The 18056-nt window shown below is 45.2% G+C and overlaps 2 protein-coding genes across 2 annotated transcripts; one reads left to right on the plus strand and one right to left on the minus strand.

Moving 5' to 3' along the window:
• Window positions 1–1011: 1011 nt before the first annotated feature.
• LOC119329994 (solanesyl-diphosphate synthase 1, mitochondrial-like) lies at window positions 1012–6373 on the plus strand. Its single transcript, XM_037603101.1, has 12 exons — window positions 1012–1263; window positions 1712–1807; window positions 2727–2807; window positions 2942–3013; window positions 3125–3256; window positions 3328–3414; window positions 3653–3724; window positions 4300–4385; window positions 4556–4688; window positions 4779–4868; window positions 5664–5762; window positions 5853–6373. Exons 1-12 carry the CDS (start codon window positions 1111–1113, stop codon window positions 6030–6032), a joined length of 1281 nt encoding a protein of 426 aa, XP_037458998.1. The 5' UTR covers window positions 1012–1110; the 3' UTR covers window positions 6033–6373.
• A 176-nt stretch (window positions 6374–6549) lies between these two features.
• LOC119329995 lies at window positions 6550–8003 on the minus strand. The gene is made up of 2 exons (XM_037603102.1): window positions 7399–8003; window positions 6550–7284 (listed from the first exon to the last, which is right to left on the minus strand). The coding sequence occupies exons 1-2, from the start codon at window positions 7863–7865 to the stop codon at window positions 6669–6671; spliced, it is 1083 nt and encodes a 360-aa protein (XP_037458999.1). The 5' UTR covers window positions 7866–8003; the 3' UTR covers window positions 6550–6668.
• Between the last annotated feature and the right edge of the window lie 10053 nt (window positions 8004–18056).

Consider the following 18056-nt stretch of genomic DNA (forward strand, 5'->3'; position numbering starts at 1 on the left):
CTACAATAATCAAAAACACACATATATCAAGTAAATACTTAAGAAAAATATTTGCACACATATGCCCTAACATATATATGAATTAATAACCCTAACCCCCACATAACAATAACCACAACCCTAACACCAACATAACCCTAACACCAACATCAAACACACATAACCCTAACCCTAGCATACTATGGAAGCCTAAACAACCCAAATTAGCAAAGAAATATAACATCATTCAACACAAATTTCCAAATCCTATCAAAATCTAGGGTTTCCCCAAACTAGCAAGATTTGAGCAAATGTGACAATTCCTATGGATGAAAACGAGGGGATCGGAGGAGATTACCTTAAGGGAGGGGTTGGCTTCGAAATCCACGGTCAAATACTCCGGATTTGCAAGATTTGAGAAAGATTTGAGAGGGGGGAGAGGGGAAGAGAGGAGGGCCGCAAGTCTAAGGGTTTGGGTCGGGTGGGGGTGTGTGGGGTGGGGGTGGGAGGGGAGAGAGGGTGGGGCCAGCCCAAGTGGAACACAGACTGTGCAGCGCCCAAGAGCTAGACGCTGCACATTACAGGTGTGTGGCGCCTAGCTCTTAGGCGCTGGGCGCTGCACATTACAGGTGTGTGGCGCCTAGCTTTTAGGCGCTGCATAGGTGCGTGTGGGGCCGCAACTGGACCAGGGCTGCCACGCTGGCAGGATGTGCGACGCCTAAGGGAAGGGCGCTGCACAGTAGGGTGCGACGCCCGGCTGTCGGGCGCCACACCAAAGGGTCAGCAGAGTGAAATTTTTTCGTGACCAGGTCAGTTTGTGATTTGATTTTTGCCTGAGGTCAGATATGTGATTTCTGCCCTTTGAAGATGAAACTGCGCACATGCACGCAAGGGAGAAGAGTCTCCCGTGGCGATTTCCTGGCCCCGCATTCCACAGCCTCACGTGGCGCGCCGAGCGCGCCCACGGTCCACGTACGCAACCCCGACGCGGTGCCCCCACCCCACCCCAAACAAACAACACGAGCAAGCAAAGCCTAGCCGCCGCCCTTCCCCCTTCCCCGTCTGACTTTTTCTCCAAGTTCAACTCCGCCGCCCGCCCCCTCTCCCCGATCCCGGGAGAGAGAGAGAGAGATGTCCTGGCGGTGGGCTCTGGCGCGGCGCGTCGCCACGCTCGTCGGCGGCGGCACCGGCGGCCCAGGCGCCGCCCAGGCGCAGAGGCTCTTCTCCTCCTCCGGCGCCCTCCCGGGGAGGCTCCACCCTGCGCCGCCTCAGATTCGGAACAAGGTCCCCCTCCTCCGCGCATTAACCTCCCGTCCTGGCCCTAGGCGGTCTTCGTAGTGCGCTGTGGTGCCTCGCTGTCGTCTCTGACCCTGGCCTGTCCAGGTGGCCGCGGCGGAGCTGCCCGCCAAGTGTTTGTGTATATGCCACCGACTAGTGCAGCTCTGCGGCTGAATCCCGTGGAGTCATGCTCCTAGCTGCAAATTGCCGGCGCGCACACTAATTTGTCCTAACTGGTGATTTTGAGTTACTGATTTTAGCAAGTCGCTCAGGTGCATAGTGGTTACGTTGCAAAAGGCAAAGAGAATCAAGGCGAGCAGAAATAGTAACCGCTCAAGTTGTTGTAACTTCCTAATGGGATTGGCCGATTAGGTGTCCACGTGTTATTGAACTGTTCATTGTATTTGCCTTCTGTTATGCTGATAGGTTCTGTACTTTTGGTGTGGATTAGTAGGTGGTGGGTTGCAGAGGAGCTGCTTTCGTGAACTCGCGGTGGCTGCATGATGCCACCCAATGCCAGACTCGCCAGGACGGAGTTTCGAGGGCTGAAGTAGGTGAACCCTTTATTTGTTTGATGATTTGCCTTTGTGCTGCTCGTTTGTTATGTTAATGATCTTGTCATTGTACCTCTTTTGTCAGTCAAACATCTAGAGCCCAGCTTAATAAATAAACTAACTGTGCATCACCATTCACTATTCACCGCTGGGGAAAACACATCAGTGTCCTGCTACAGTACATGCCAGCTGAATACATGATTATGAACTGAAATATGGGACATGTCTAGCAATTAAACATAGATATCAAAACTAGGCTGTTGTACAACCAACCCATAGTTCCACACATTACCTGCTACCCATAGGATTGTGAAGCGTTGCCACCCTGAAGGCTCCCATTTGTTTGTGTCATTTTTGCTGATACACTGTGCCCTATGAATGGCTTCTTCTTTGATAACTCTGCCTGTCAGTTATTCTATGCATTGGTTTTCATGAAGATTAAATGCACCCAAATTCTAATTCTCTGCCGCAAAATCAAAAAGTAGGATGTCAATGCATCAGATGAAATGGGCCTTCAGTTGCTAATTGATAAATCGACTTGTTATGCAGCGGAATATGTTGTGCCTGGAATGGAATCAGATTATAGCCTAGCAAGACAACCGTGCATTATACATTTATACTGTACATAAATTTGAAACTTAAATCAAGTGATTTTTTCCGCTTTATCAGACAAATGTATGTTTGATATTCCTGGGCCCTGGCCAGTTGTTCTTCAACATAGAAGCTGAAGAAAAACTGGCTGAAGGTCCCCTCAGCTATGTGATTATGCTGTCCGTAATGAAGGATAATGATGATCAGTTCTAACAATGAATAACAGCTGAAATCCTCTTTTTTTTCTTAATGCACGTGAATGCTAATCATGGAAAGTGTAGTGTATTGCTGTTCCCTGATGAGAAAAATTCTTCTTGCTCCCAGGAACAACAGGATCCATTTGAATTGGTTGCTGATGAACTATCGATTCTTGGAAATAGACTACGGTCCATGGTGGTTGCTGAGGTTAGTAGTGCATCCTACTCATGTCAACTCTCTGTGGTGTTAGGCTGCTGCTGTCATGGTGTTTGGATGTTTCTTTTATCTAGTGATTACCACATTGTCAAACATACCCAATTTGCCTAACTGAGTACTTTCAGGTCCCTAAACTAGAATCAGCTGCTGAATATTTTTTTAAAGTAGGAGCTGAGGGAAAAAGATTCCGACCTACGGTAACATCTTAATCTCCTTTTTTAGTCAATATTACATCATCACTTTACTCTATGATTTCTTTCTATCCTATCTACTTTGTGTGCACTGAATGCATTTATTTACATTGGCAGGTTTTATTGCTGATGGCATCAGCTCTGAAATTCCCAATACCAGAATCGACAGATGTTGGAGTTTTCAGTATATTGGCAAGTAAGCTGCGCACACGGCAGCAAAACATTGCCGAGATAACTGAAATGATCCATGTTAGTATGGTGCCTGACCATCAGACCCAGTATGTTTTATTTTTTATTTTTTAATCTGACATCTATTACAGGTTGCAAGTCTTCTGCATGATGATGTTCTGGATGATGCTGACACTAGGCGAGGTGTCACTTCATTGAATTGCATTATGGGCAACAAGGTACTGTATGCCACACCATTCAACATTCAGTATACTAGGTGAATCAACTAGGTCCTCACATTAAGAACTACAAATTACTTTAGTAGTTAGCACACAATGAAAAGCTTGATCTTCCAGTAAAAAGTGCTGCACCACAGCAGAAAGTTTACCTGGACATCATTTTTTAAGAATTTTTCGTGGAGGTACTGCAGTCAGAATCATCTTGGCATCGGTATTCATGAAACTCTTATGTGTGCAGCTTTCTGTTTTGGCTGGTGACTTTCTCCTGTCCAGAGCATGTGTGGCACTTGCAGCACTTGGGAATACAGAGGTACATTATTTATTTATGCTAAGATAGATTGCTGTACGTATCCTGTAGATTGTTTTAATGATGCGGAAATTAAAGTGGTTTTGATTTATGCTGGTCACTAGATATGTTTGATGAGCATCAGCACACAAGTCTGCTCTTGTATTATTTTTAGTTTCCGCTTGGCATAATCATTATGTCCTTGATTTCTTTACTCCTATAAAGACGTCAGTCTGTGGTGGTTGTGTGTTCACCTCCTTTCCCCTCCTGATGTAAGCCGTTAGATTTGTTGCAAATGCCTGAAATGGCGGTCCTGTTTGCTACCAAAGTAGGGTAGCCTGACTTGTTTTATCATGGCAACATATTGGGTGGTCTTGTTGTTATATCTGTTTCAATGCTGGAGTATTTAGCTAGTTAATACTAGGCTGTCAGTGTCATTTCTTAGGGAATCATTTTTCTTGTTTTCTCCATTCCAAGCTTATCCATCCTAATGGTTTATCATTCAAGATTGTCCTGTATGGTTGCAGTTCTGACCTGCTCTCTTTCTTGCAAGTCTTATATGGTAACAAACTTTCAATTGATCAACCTAACTTATGCAGGTGGTATCTCTAATGGCAACTGCAGTTGGACATCTAGTTACTGGTGAAACTATGCAAATGTCAACAAGCAGAGAGCAACGGCGAAGGTTAAATAATGCTTCTCTATCATGACTAAATGTTCATCACATCTAATGCCTAAAACCAAGAGATGCAGAATAAAATGCTTGGACATATTTGGTTTTTTGTTTACTCTGGTTTCTCCATTTTTTATGCCATTGTTTGTTGGTTCTGATACGATTCTGAAAAAAATACGCAGTATGGAGTACTACTTGCAGAAGACGTACTACAAAACAGCATCATTGATATCAAACAGTTGCAAGGCTGTTGCTATTCTTGCAGGGCACACTGCTGAGGTTTCAGTGCTTGCATACGAATATGGTCGAAACCTGGTTCGTAAAACATCTCTCTTTTCTGGAATTATTTCCCCTTCTGATTTAATCCTGTAAAGCACTGACTTGATTAATTCGATATCATTGCAGGGTCTAGCCTTCCAGTTGATCGACGATGTTCTTGATTTCACAGGAACCTCTGCTTCACTCGGGAAGGGTTCATTATCTGATATTCGTCATGTAATAACAGCCATCCTCTCTTTTTTGTTATATTTTATTTACAGTATTCATCATCTGAAATAGCTGTTTGCCTCCCAGGGCCAGCTACTTAGATTGTTTCTCAGTAGGACAGATCTACACAAAACTTTGCTGGCTAACAATAGTGCTACATCGGCTGATCGGCATAGACTGCTTGTCTGACACGGAAGCTCGTGTTGCTGTAATTATGTTAGCCACTGTCTTGAACTTGCCACCCTCATGCCAGACAGATAGAATACTCTCACATGAAAAACTTGCATAATGGTGTTCTCTTTCAGCCTTCATTGACCTATCACAATTAAGTTAACATATTAGAAGTGTAGAATCTACTATTGACAACGTAGATAAGAAGGATGTTCTGAACCCTACTGCTTGCAAAACTAATTGTGTATGTGGCCAGCCAGTGCAAATTAGATGCAAAATTTAGTTAACAAAGAGCTCTTGTGTTCAAGGGGAGCCTTGGCGCAGCGGTAAAGCTGTTGACTTCTGACCATGAGGTCACGTGTAGTCCTTGAAACAGCCTCTTGCAGAAATGCAGGGAAAGGCTGCGTACAAAAGACCCAAAGTGGTTTGACTCTTCCCCGGACCCTGCGCAAGCGGGAGCTACGTGTACTGGGCTGCCCTTTTCTTTAGAGAGCTCTTGTGTCAAAATTAAAATACTTGCTTCTTTTTATGATCACCTACTTTGTGAAATTACCAGCATATCCAGTTAGAGGGTCCTCAAACAAGGATGTGGCGCTTGTTTTTTTGCATTACATAATGGCATTCATGATGCAGGGAATCATTACTGCTCCAATGCTATATGCGATGGAAGAATTCCCACAACTACAAGATGTCGTTGACCAGGGTTTTGACAATCCTGCAAATGTTGAGATCGTGAGTAGTTATTTTATGTAAATAAAAGAATGGATGCTGTTTTGACCTGTATTATGACCTGACATAGCAATCCATACTTGCAAACTATAGGCCTTGGACTACCTCCAGAAGAGCCGGGGAATCGAAAGAACAAAAGAGCTTGCGCAAGAACACGTTAACCTTGCGGTCAAAGCCATCGAATCTCTCCCAGACAGTGACGATGAAGATGTTCTGATTTCAAGGCGCGCTCTTATTGATATCACACAGAGAGTCATCACAAGGACAAAATAGCATGATTATACACAGGGTGGAGAAGATAAGGCGGAGTTTCGCCACAGGTGTAGTGTTCCGCTTGGAAATTTTTGGTCGCCTTGGTCATTGCATTCTTTCCATTGCCCGGGTTTTGTGTAACATTTGATGAGACTTCAGGGTAACCATTCCTGGGAATCATCCTAAGTCGCAGCTGTAGTGGTTTTAGTTACTGGTGGCAGCAGAATCTGTGTATTAATATCACGATTGGCGATTGCACGATGACCTGATCATAAGACTGTAACCTTATAAATCGAAGTATGTAACACTATATACGAGGAAAAAGTAACCTGCTTGTGTTGAGAAAACCATGTTCTTCCATATGTTGACCTAGTAATTTTTGCTATCTTTACCCTTAATTTTCCTGAACTGGACTACATCGTCTCAATCTTGGGGCATTCTAGGAGCTTTGTATATTTGGTTTGATATGCAAATGTGTTCAATCCTCCATGACAAAACATTACAGTGGAAATAAATGTTGATCTGGACATATCATCAATGGGCAACTTCAAATCTAACTTCTTTCTCTTCTTTTGAGTGGATGACCTGAGAGTTGAGACCTAATGTGGGCCTTCAAATGATCAAATCCCATCATGCTTCTGCCACTGCTAATGAATGCTAGGCCTGGCTCCAGAACCTCTCCTTGGCCCACGCGATCGCCTCGTCCACGGCGGCGGCGCCGACGCTGTCGATGTCGCCGTCGTCCATGAGCAGCGGCGCCCGCTCCCTCACCTCCATCATCATCGCCTCCTGCATCACGGCCTCCTCCAGCCGGTGCGGGCGCGGCTGCGGCGGGTTGCCGAAGAGCGACGACGACGCGGCCGAGGACGGCGAGTAGTAGTAACCATAGTCGTCGGCGGCGCCAGAGCACTCGGTGCTGGTGTCGGCGGCGTAGTCTGGCGCCGGTGACCGCGCCCTGCCGCGCCGCTGCGTGCGCCGGAAGCTCGGCTCGCGGCTGCTGGTCTCCGGGTTCGACGTGAAGCAGCAGAAGCCGCTGCTCGCGCCGCGGTGGTGCCGCGACGAGGAGCTCTCAGCGGCGGCGCCGTTGTTGCTGACCGCGTACGACGCCGCGCTGCTGGCGCTGTGGTTCGTCCAGTCGCCGCCGTTGCCGTAGTAGTAGCGGCACGCCGGGTACGCGGCCGTCGAGCACGTGAAGCTGCTCTGGTACTCGGCTCGCGTCGACACGCTCGACGGCGGCGACGAGTCGTACCGGCGCGACGGGATCGCAATGGGCCTGCAAAACGACGGCTATGATCGTCAGAATGATGATCGAACAATGCAACGTGCTTGTGCTGTCACGTGACCAAAACCAAATGCTTCATGCATGCGCACGAATCGTCTGGCTCACCTGAGCTTGGACGCGAAGGAGGAGAGGGCGGCGTCTCCGCGGGCGTTGCCGGTGGCCACCTGCCGGAAGGCGGAGCGGCCGGAGCCGAACTCGTCGGAGCTGATCACCGACGAGGACTTGGTCGACTTGGACCTCGACCTCGACCGCACCTGACGGGCGCGGGCGCCGAAGATGTCGTCGAAGAAGCCCTCCTCGGTGGGCACGGCCGCCGACGCCGGCCTGCCACGGCGGCACAAGGCGTCGGCGCCACCGCCGTAAGAGTAGTACGGGTACTGGCCGGCGTGGCCGGCCGCCGCGGCGTGGTAGTCAGCGGCGGCTGCGTCGCCGCAGAAGCTGCTGAGGAGCACGGTGCGCGGCGGGCCGCCGAACACGTCCCGGAAGTCGTCGGGGGCGAGGCTCTTCTGGCCGTCCGACGAGCGCTGCCGCGGCAGCACCGCGCCCATCGTGCACCTCCATGACTCGTCCATTGCCACCGACCGATCACACGCACCAGAGCACACCACTACAAAACTATAGCACCACTATGCTCGATCGTGTGAGGGCTTTGTGCTTCTTGGTGTCAGAGGAGATGGAGCTCCTATGATGATTTATACAAGAGACAAGCAGGGCGAGTAGGTTGGAAAGATGGGTGCTTTTGGGCCGTTGGATGCGTGTATATATAGTGCCCGTTTTAGTGCCACTTACGTACTGTAGCCAGGTACAGTTAGTACGGACAGGTACTAATCAGCGTCGCCATTGCATCCTAACTTTGCAGTGAAGAACTCGCTGAAGATCAATTACAGTTCTAAGATTTCACATTTCTTTGGCAGAAAACAGTCACAGAACATTGCAGATTTTATTCATTTATTGTAATGTTTTTGACAGGACGTTTATTTTGTAAAAAAAACAGTTTAATTGATTGTAGTTTCATTTTGCTTGTGGGTGGTCAAAATCACATGTTAAAATGGTCCAACGTCTGCATGATTAAGCACTCTGATCGCCACAATCATGCACCGATGCTTAACTGAAAGACCAACACTTTAACCACTGCACAGTTGTCAGTTAAACTGACAGCTCCTTGTTCCGTGTTGCCTAGCTGTTGTGTTGTTGTATATACCTTCCAGTATATTAGATAAGATAATTGATGCGTGCAAGAGGGGAGTAATTAATCGATTTTAAGATATGATGGCATCACTTTTAGTCGAGGGGAGGAGGCATGTGAGATGGGATGATCATGTTTTGCCGCCCCCTTTGCAGACACGGCATCATGGTGGTTGATCCATTGCCCCCAAAATCCAATCTCCTCGAGCTTTTTTCATGCCAGAAAATTCCACTGCCTTTTCCACTTGACCTGAGACATGGCCTCCTTTATGTTCTTGTTAATGGTTTCCCTTTATGCTGGTGCTTTGCACACTAACTATTGTATTAGTTACAGGGAGTAGAAAATTAATTGAGGCGTAAATAACTATCCAGTTCAAAGATCAAAAGGTGCTTTTTTTTAATAGGAATTTAAATAACCTCAGGCCCCGAAAGATCGTCATTTTTTGAATCATAGTCTCCAAAGCGTAATTTTGGCCACTAACGTATATTAGAATGCACTTATATATAACTCGAGAATATCGTATGCTACTGAAGCGTTTTATGAGATAAATTTACGCATATGACGGTTCGTTTCGAAAGTTTAAATATGTCTCGCCAACACTGTGCTCCTCTGAGGCCTGGCATGTTTTCTGAAATTCATCTTCATGCATTAATATGTTGCTCTTTATCTGATTTTTTGTCTATACTCCATCCATCTGTTCCTTTATCTGAGGCAAATTTTGACTTTCTAAATTCAGGCTTTGACCAAGAACGAGTCAAATGATATGAGGACTGTGTTACACAAAATTATGTTGTATTCGTCTTTAAAAGTAATTTTCCTGAGTTGTGACTGTGATTTTGTAACCCTTAACAAAGTATTATACTGAAAAGACAGCATTTGCATATATAAAAACAGATCCAGCGGTGATGGAAAAAGCTACTAGGCAGAGACAGATCGAAGTGGTTACTTATTACTCCAGCTCAAAGTGGTTATATTAATTACTCGAGCCGGTGTCATGCATAATGTGTGTGCTAATTAATCTCAGCAGCGGTCAGTTCAGTCAAGTTGAAACAAAAGTAGTAGCAAGCAGTTGAGAGTCGAGACACTACAACTCAGTAGCAGCTCATGACCGAGGTGCAAATCATGTGGAGCTTGCTTAAAGCTCTAGGCTAGGGAGCTAAAAAGGCGCACTTTGTGCTCCGCAGATGCACCTATCAGGCTTAAACAAACTAAAGGAAATCTTTGGCAGAATCACATAAAAACTTTGTTTATGCGACATTCCAAGATCCAAATCCAACGTCGCCTCCCTGGATGATCCATGCAGAATGTATGCTAACAAATGCAGCAGCTCAGCATCTATCCGTATATGAAATTCTGAATTGTTATGAGCGTCTTTCAGGACCCATGGTAAGCAAAGTGGAGCTTAGGTGAAAGCATACTCATTGGCTACACATCACACAGATCGAGTTGCTTCGTTCCCAAACCATCTCTTTTTTTTCATTCCATGGGGCCCCCCCTTGTGTTCTTCATCGGCTGCTGGTCTAGAAGAACAGAAGAGATCAGGTTTCTGTCCGTCTGTGTTTCTTTCCGTTCGTCGGGCATCATGGATCCGGGTCAAATGTCGAGCTTGACCGGCTCCATGAGCGTGTCTGCGCTTTCCGGAGCAGGTTCAGATAAAACGCATCGATGCTTTCAGAATTCAGATTCAGGCGTTCAGGTCCAGATAGGGCGAGTGAGCAGTGGCTGCATGCATGCATGCAAAGAAGAGCAGGGCGTGAGATGGATCGACGGGGGAGGGAAGCTCGCGGACAGAGAAAAGATCATTCCGAATGATGATCCGGTGTCCCACAAGGCGCGGGCGGGCGGGCGAGCGAGCGCTGCTTTTGCCGCCGACGCCGCGCAGTGATGCGCATGATTTGCTCGTGTCCGGTGTCCCCTCCGGCTCCGGCAAAAGGTCGCGCCCGGCGAGCTTGGCCTTGGCAAGGAAAGGAGGAGGGCTGGAGGAGCACTGCAGCAGCAGCAGCGGCTTGGCCTGGGCGGGCTTTATCTCGAGCGATTCTAAAGGTAAAGAGAAGCACAAGGATTGAAGAAGGAGTTGTGCTATACACACGACAAGTTTTGCACGATAGATAGACGATGATACACACGAGAAGAAACACTGATTAGTTGTAGTATAATCTAAGCGAGGCGTCCAATCATAGTTGCTGCAATGAATGAATCTCCCTGACTCCTGGTTAGATTCTTGTCCAATCATCTCTGACGATAAATGAATCTCTCACTTTCCTCTGTTGTTGCAGTTTTTTCAGCAAAAGGAACTTGCTGCAATATGTGGGAATTGCTGAAACCAATGGAGGTTTAGCGAAATTCCACGATGTCGCTAGCTATTATGACAGTGTTTGCCCCATGCCTGGTCGTGTCGTGCGAGTAGGGACGACAGGCCTAGCTGGTTTGCATATATCCGAGTTGGCATCCAAGGCAGCAGCCACGTTGGCCTGGCAAGTTTTTACTTGACACGATGTACCAACTTTGGGTAAAATCTGACAGAAAAATTTATATGTGCAAGCACTGCCACAAATGTACAAACAGGGTGGAATGTGGAACTCACATTTTTCTTTTGTTGAGAAAAGGTCATTATGGCTAGCTTTATTAAACATGGAGCAGAGATACATCGTCTATGAGTGAATTCACTTAGATTCTGCAATGTTCCATTGAGGTGCGGCGCATCTATATATCTTCTGTTCGGAGAAAGACGCGCGAATCTCTGTCATCTCAAAAGAAAAAGAAAAATGGGAGGAAACACGCAGATGAATAAATAGGAGCTTTACATGTACACAGAGATTCATGCATTCCTGATTGATTGATGCGTGGTGCTTGGAGAACACACAAAACAACATGATTGCTTAAGTATCTTCATTCAGGGGCAACTCTAAAGACAAGATCATCATGATGCGCCACAAATTAGCAGCATGCAATGGTGGCAGTAGAAGCAAAGAACATGCATAATGGCTTTAGGTTTGCTATATGCCGTCGCAAAGCGCATACATGTGGGCCACCAGGATGCTCATTGCGAAGGGGACACCGAACCAAACCAAACCAACCCATGCAAATTGCGAGCCTTTCCAGGCTTTAAAAGAAGCGAGAGCTCTCTCGCCTTTGCGCGCGCACACATGAGACCAAATTTACGCTTTTGCTCTTTACTTCATGTATGTAGGTACTGCTGGCCAGAAAAGAATCGCCGGCTCTGACAGGTCAGTGAGTGTGCTGCTGCTCATGCAAATTACTGGCTTTATGTGAGGCCTTTGGCACGTACATTCTCATGATACGGATGTCAGCGGTGAATGCAGTAAAGCTTCATGCAAGACGAAGCAATGATGTGCTAAAACATTGTGTAAGGGCATAGCGACCCGTAAAATTCCTCCCGCATTCATCCGTGGACACGGATTCGGGAGGCCGTCATCCAACGCTGCCCGCATACATCCGGTCCTCCTCATTTGTTTTAAGTCCGCACATTCAAATTGTCGCATACATAGAGTTCAGGCGTTCAAACAGCTGCATACATAGAGCACAGACGATCAAATAGCCGCATGCAGTACTAGTTCAAATTTAAAAAAAGTTTAAATATTACATTCCAACATTGTTGTCCCCTTTAACCGCCCACTAATGCTCAATCAGATCTTTCTTCATCTGCTTTGAGTTGGTCGATGCTGAATTTGTTGATGCATTTGAATAAACTCTTCAAATGTGACTGGATTCTGGTCTGGAAGTTAGATAGCATCACCCATATTCTTAAATTCTAGAGCCGCGGCAGCATCCTCACCCTCATCCTTGACGATCATGTTGTGCGTGATGTCGTGATCACACAACATGTCATCACCTCTCACAAGGTCTCTGAGATCTTGAAACTGAGAACATGCTCCTCCGCACGCTCCGCGTCTTTAATTAAGGACCGCCTACATTATCGCAATCTCATCTGAATATTCCTCCTCATCGGAGGACTCAACATAGTGCTCGTATATGTACTTCAAAGCAAAATCCATTGCTAGAAAGAAGAACGAAAAACCTTTTTAGCTCCGGCAATTCATCAAACAGTTGTCGGGCATGATGAGTATAGGAGTAGCGGATGATACATGGTGGGCGGGCGGAGGAGAGGGGTTGAACGTCGACGGAGGAGAAGCGGGGTGGAACCCGGCTAGAACGCTCAAGGTGATGGAGACATAGAGTTCCTGCAGGGGTGTGGTGTGGCGGTCGGGGTGGTGGAGCGGTGGCGAAGGCAAGAGAGAAAGAAGGAAGGAGGAAGGATGGAGGCATGGGGTCCGGGAAGAGTTTTGGGTGGGCCGGTGGTGTCAGAGTCCTACGTGTCTGCTGTTCAGAGTCCCGCAAAGCTCCCCACGTTTGTCTCCGGTTTGCGGAAGAAAGTACGTCCGGACCACCCTGCGAATCGATGTAGGCCTGCGTTTGATGACTTCCCCTGTTCGGACAGTAGAGTTTATGTACGCGGGCGATTTGAGGTTCGGCATTCGAGATGCCGTAAGTCTCGTGTTGTCTCAACTTCCACATAAACGTGATGCTTGGCTTGATGTAAGGTTCACTTGTTATGTACTATGAAACAATCAATATTATGCATACGTATCCATGCATATTGCTTTATGCATCAATTTTTATTTTTATTTTGCAGAAAAACATCCAATCTATTCATCTTCAATCATGACAGTACAATGAACACTAAAAATAATAAAAATTACTCCCTCCGTTTTTATTTACTTTGCATATTAGTTTTGGTCAAAGTCAAACTTTGTAAACTTTGGCCAAGTTTATAGAAAGAAATATGAACATTTACAATAACAAATCTATATGATGTGAAAATATATTCAATAATGAATCTAATGGTATCGATTTGTTTCTGTATATGTTAATATTTTTGTCTATAAGCTTTGTCAAAGTTTACAAAGTTTGACTTTGACCAAAGCCAATATACGGACTAAATAAAAACGAAGGGAGTACATCCAGATTCATAGACCATCCAGCGACCGCTACAAGCATTGAAGCGAGCCGAAGGCACCCGCCGTTATCGCCCTTTCCTCATCGGTGTCGGACAAAACTTGTTATAGTTGACAGTTGAGAAGTCGTCGTGCTAAAGTCCCATAAGACCGCCACTGATGAAGATAACATAGATTGGAAGGATCATATGTATCCATGCATATGGCTTTATGCATCAATTGATGCCCATGTTGAGTTGTTTGCCCTTCCTTTTTGAATAAAAATTCTTGTATGTGTGGTCTGTATGTATTGCATTCGTCGCTTAACTAGAGAAGTGCATGTACACAGACAACTATCAAACTCGAGAATGACACATGGTTGATAAGGCAGTTTTATCTTAAACTTGCTATGTAACTTAGAGAAGGTGATAAAAAGTGATATCCAATTGGTTATTTCTAAGTCTTATATCTGATAACTAGATATTCCTAAATATGTGGTGACACAAATTGTTGCTAAGAGATCAACTACTATTTAATTAAAAGAAGACAAATATTGAGACACTTATTTCGAGATGGAGGGAGTATAAACAAATATTGTTTTCCATGCTGATAAATAATTTTGATATAAGATACCGCTTAAAAATAAAATCTTTGTGTGGTACCTTCGAGGAGTTATTCTTACCAAGAACAACCTTATTAAGAGGAATTGGCATGTAAGTACACAATGTGTTTTTTGTCATCATGATGAAACAATAAAATATTATTTTTCCACTGCACATTGGCTCGTTCTATATGGCCAGTCATCCAAATAGCTTCTTGCTTGTATCCTTCACGTACTGTTGCTAATATATTTGACAACTAGTTACATGGCATAGAGTATAGGTTTAGGTGGGAGCGCTTGCCGTTATTTATTTCGCTTTGACTATGTAGAAATGATAAGGTATTTAACGATAAAAGTACTTCTTTTTTGTAAGTTATCTACAAATGTACCGTGCGCTTCGTTTATGGTCATCTCTACAATGTGTGGAGAATCGAGACCTGTTTACGGAGGTGTATACAGGCTTGGAGAACAAGGCGAGGGATACTTTTATCTGATATGGATGGCAGCATGATCTTAGGATCGACCCTCCAACGGTTTAGGCGTCATACAGTCTCTTCATGAATACTCGTATTTCATCTTTTTTCATTTCTGAGACTGGATTTGGTTTGACCGTGTGCATGTTAGTTATGCAGAGGCTGGGTGTAATACTTAAACCTTTTCAGTAATAAAGCGCCCTTTATCAAAAAATAATTATATATTCAAGAAAAATACATTCATAACAAATAAATATAGGACCATAATTTAACGTTAACATGACCCCTCAAGCTTTAAATGTAACATTGAATTATTTTTTAGAGTCATTTGAATATGCAAATAGCTCAAATTTCACAAGGGACATATATAAATAATCATCAAAAAAATATGTAATAAATGAATAGCCAAGTTCAAAGCTAATCCACATTCCAACAAGTTCGTATTTTGTCATTGTAAATCTTCGTAATTTATTATGCGCTATTAAATTCAAAATTACCATAACTATTTTTTCCAATTTCTTGATGACTTAGGTAAACACACAACTTAATTAGATCTCAACGTATAGCTACACAGGATAACCAAATTTTTGATTACACAACTCTATAGTATCACACGTATGCCTCGTACTGTTCATCGCAGTTGTATATTGTACAACAACAAGATGGCAAGCTAATTTAGAGACATTACAACTGCGCATCTTTTCAGCCATCTCACGCCACTAGCATTCTCAGCCGTTGGATCTTCGGTTTTGTGTGATTTCAACTGTCCGGTTACCGTTCGCTACCCAGCAAGCGCCACACGTAGTGGGCCGCTGCTATGGAAACAATTTTGGCCCTCTCGTGTTAAATTGGGCCTAATGGGCAATATGGTGTACCACTCATCCGTCCACATGGCAGCCCTCCTCTCCTGGTAAAAATGGCGCAGCCCTCTCTCGGTGGCCGACATTGGGCGCTGGTGGCTAGCATGGTGACTGTCCCTCGGCTCCGACCGACCGGTTCGCCTCGCAGGCCGATGCCATGGGGCGCTGGCGCGTAATGCTAACCATCCTCTGGGTTGCCTCGCCGGCGACGCAACAAGGAGGTGGGTGGGGCAGCGAACCATTGGTTGCTGTTTGGAATTCATTTACAGGCAATTGACCGAGGAAATAAATCAGAGCTGGTGATCGATGCGCCCCACTCGCCAGCCGCGATAATTGCATATCGGTTACCAATGCCGATTCATGCTCTTTCTCTGGTCTGGGCGCCTCCATATAGTCTGCACCGCCCCTCTGCTCCTTCCCCACTCCCCTCACTTCGGCAAAACCTTCTCCGGTAGCCATGGGTGACGCATAGGTCGCTAATTCATCTTTCTCCTTTTTCATGTCGTTCCTCTGCTCTTCCCCTAATTATTCATCCAATGTTAGAATAATGATTGTTTTCATAGCATTCTTTGTACTCACAAACTAATGCAGGTTCTCTATCTTAACGGATCCTTTTTTCTTTTTTTCCAACCGGGCTCACACCCCTTTCCATTAATTTTTGCAATCAACGGAAATACAATGTTCCAGTAGTTTTTCCAAGACAACCATCCCAAAATAAGGCTGAAAGGCGAGGAGCGAGCTGGGGCATCGACAGGAAACCCACCGCAGGAAGATCCTAAAACGGATCAACCGCCATGGGACAAAAACCTGACGACACTGACTAGCCACTACCCTAAACCACCAAACAATGATAGTGCGAAACCTGAGAGACTACATAGCCTACTCAGGGCAGAAAGAAGCAACTCTCCAAAATCACAGAATACTCCAGGACGGGCATCAAACCCCAATGGACTGCAAACCAAGCAGGATTAGCCGATCTAGATCCCCTCTCCATCCTTCAGACGCATCACACCTCGCGAGTGAGTCCTGTCCGCCAGAGCTGCTGCCATATACGCCAATCTCTTCACGCCCGCCTGATACTTCGACCTATCTTCTTCTTTCAGCAGTCCTGTCCAGTACAACATAAAAGAACAAGCACTGAAAACAACCTCCAGTGGAGAACGAGCATTATAATTGTCAAAAGTAACTTTGTTTCGAAGACACCAGATCCCCCAACACAAAGCAGCAATGATCATCATGTAAAAAAAAATTCCACCAGGGAAAAATTTATATAACCACGACCAGCTTTGCCCGAGAGATCGTGGCCAACAGGATGCTCCAGCCGTAAGCCCTAGGGTCCCCCAGACTGTTCGAGCAAGAGGACATGTAAAGAATAGATGGTTTGCAGTTTCCATGTTCGTGCAAAAAGAGCAAACATGATTCCCGGGCCAATTCCTCTTCCGCAAATTATCTCGGGTAAGCACAACATTTTGGAACAGCTGCCACAAAAATATTTTGATTTTCAATGGGATACTAGCTTTCCAGATCCACTTATAGTTAGGACCAGCTAAATTCCTTTCCAACCATTCATACACTGATTTAGTGGTCTCTTGTTCTTGCAAAACTTCCAAAACAAAGTATCAGGGATATTGTTCAAAGCATACTTTCTTGCCTCAGAAACCACCCATTCCCATTGATCATTGATCTCCCCAAACAGCCTGCGCCTGAAACCCAGGCTATAGTTTTTTGCCACAAAATCTGCAATAGTTCCATCCTGATCCTGACATATACTGAACAGGATAGGGAATTTTTCGCGTAGGGGCGCAGCATCTATCCATGGGTCATGCCAAACCCTAGCCAAGTTACCACTATTAATATTGACCGCCCTTCCAGCCATATATGTCTCTTTAACTTTCATAATTGCTTTCCAGCAAGGGGAATCCGAAAAACGACTACGAATATGAGCCACAGTTTTATTCTTGAAATATCTGGCCCGAATGATTTGTTGCCACAACCCATCTTTAGTTTCAAGCTTCCACCACCACTTGGTCAACAGACTAATGTTCTGCTTATGGAGGTCCTTGATCCCCAACCCACCAATTCTTTTGGACCGACAGACCCTAGCCCATTTCACCATATGATAAGACCGTTTATTGTTCTTCCTCTTCCAGAAAAATCTTCTCCGGTGTTTATCCATTTTATCAATGAAAGTCTTGTTAAACAAGAACATAGACATAAGATAAGAGGGTATCCCATCCAGGCTCGAGCCTAACAGGGTAAGCCTAGCGCCAGATGAAGCTGCATAAGCTATCCAGGCATCTAGCTTTTTTACCATCTTAGCATCCAGAAACTCCAAATCAATATTTTTAAAGTGGAGTAAGATATCGGTGTACCTAGATATTTCATAGGTAAAGAACCCACCTGACACCCAAACATGTCAACATATGCTATATCAGTCTCATTATCCCCTCCTATAATAATAATTTCGCTCTTGTCAAAATTAATTTTCAATCCAGACATGAGTTCAAACAGATAAAGCAGTAGTTTCACACTAGCCGCTTTATCGATATCATGTTTGAAGCAAATGACAGTATCATCTGCATATTGCAAAATCCCCACTCCATCCTTTATAAGATCAGAAGCCAACCCTTTGACGAGGCCATTTTTCTGGGCCGAGGTCATCATCTTAGTTAGGCATTCTGCCGCAAG

This window comes from Triticum dicoccoides, chromosome 7A (genome assembly GCF_002162155.2).
Source record: "Triticum dicoccoides isolate Atlit2015 ecotype Zavitan chromosome 7A, WEW_v2.0, whole genome shotgun sequence".
NCBI lineage: Eukaryota > Viridiplantae > Streptophyta > Magnoliopsida > Poales > Poaceae > Triticum > Triticum dicoccoides.

Bases quoted from the DNA above. Each gene is read 5' to 3' on its own strand.
- LOC119329995 (XM_037603102.1), bottom strand. From the start codon at position 7,865: ATGGACGAGTCATGGAGGTGCACGATGGGCGCGGTGCTGCCGCGGCAG. The intron at 7,285-7,398 runs GTGAGCCAGACG...GTCGTTTTGCAG, and splicing joins TCCTTCGCGTCCAAGCTCAG to GCCCATTGCGATCCCGTCGC.
- LOC119329994 (XM_037603101.1), top strand. From the start codon at position 1,111: ATGTCCTGGCGGTGGGCTCTGGCGCGGCGCGTCGCCACGCTCGTCGGC. The intron at 3,014-3,124 runs GTAACATCTTAA...TTACATTGGCAG, and splicing joins GAAAAAGATTCCGACCTACG to GTTTTATTGCTGATGGCATC. The intron at 3,415-3,652 runs GTACTGTATGCC...TTATGTGTGCAG, and splicing joins ATTGCATTATGGGCAACAAG to CTTTCTGTTTTGGCTGGTGA.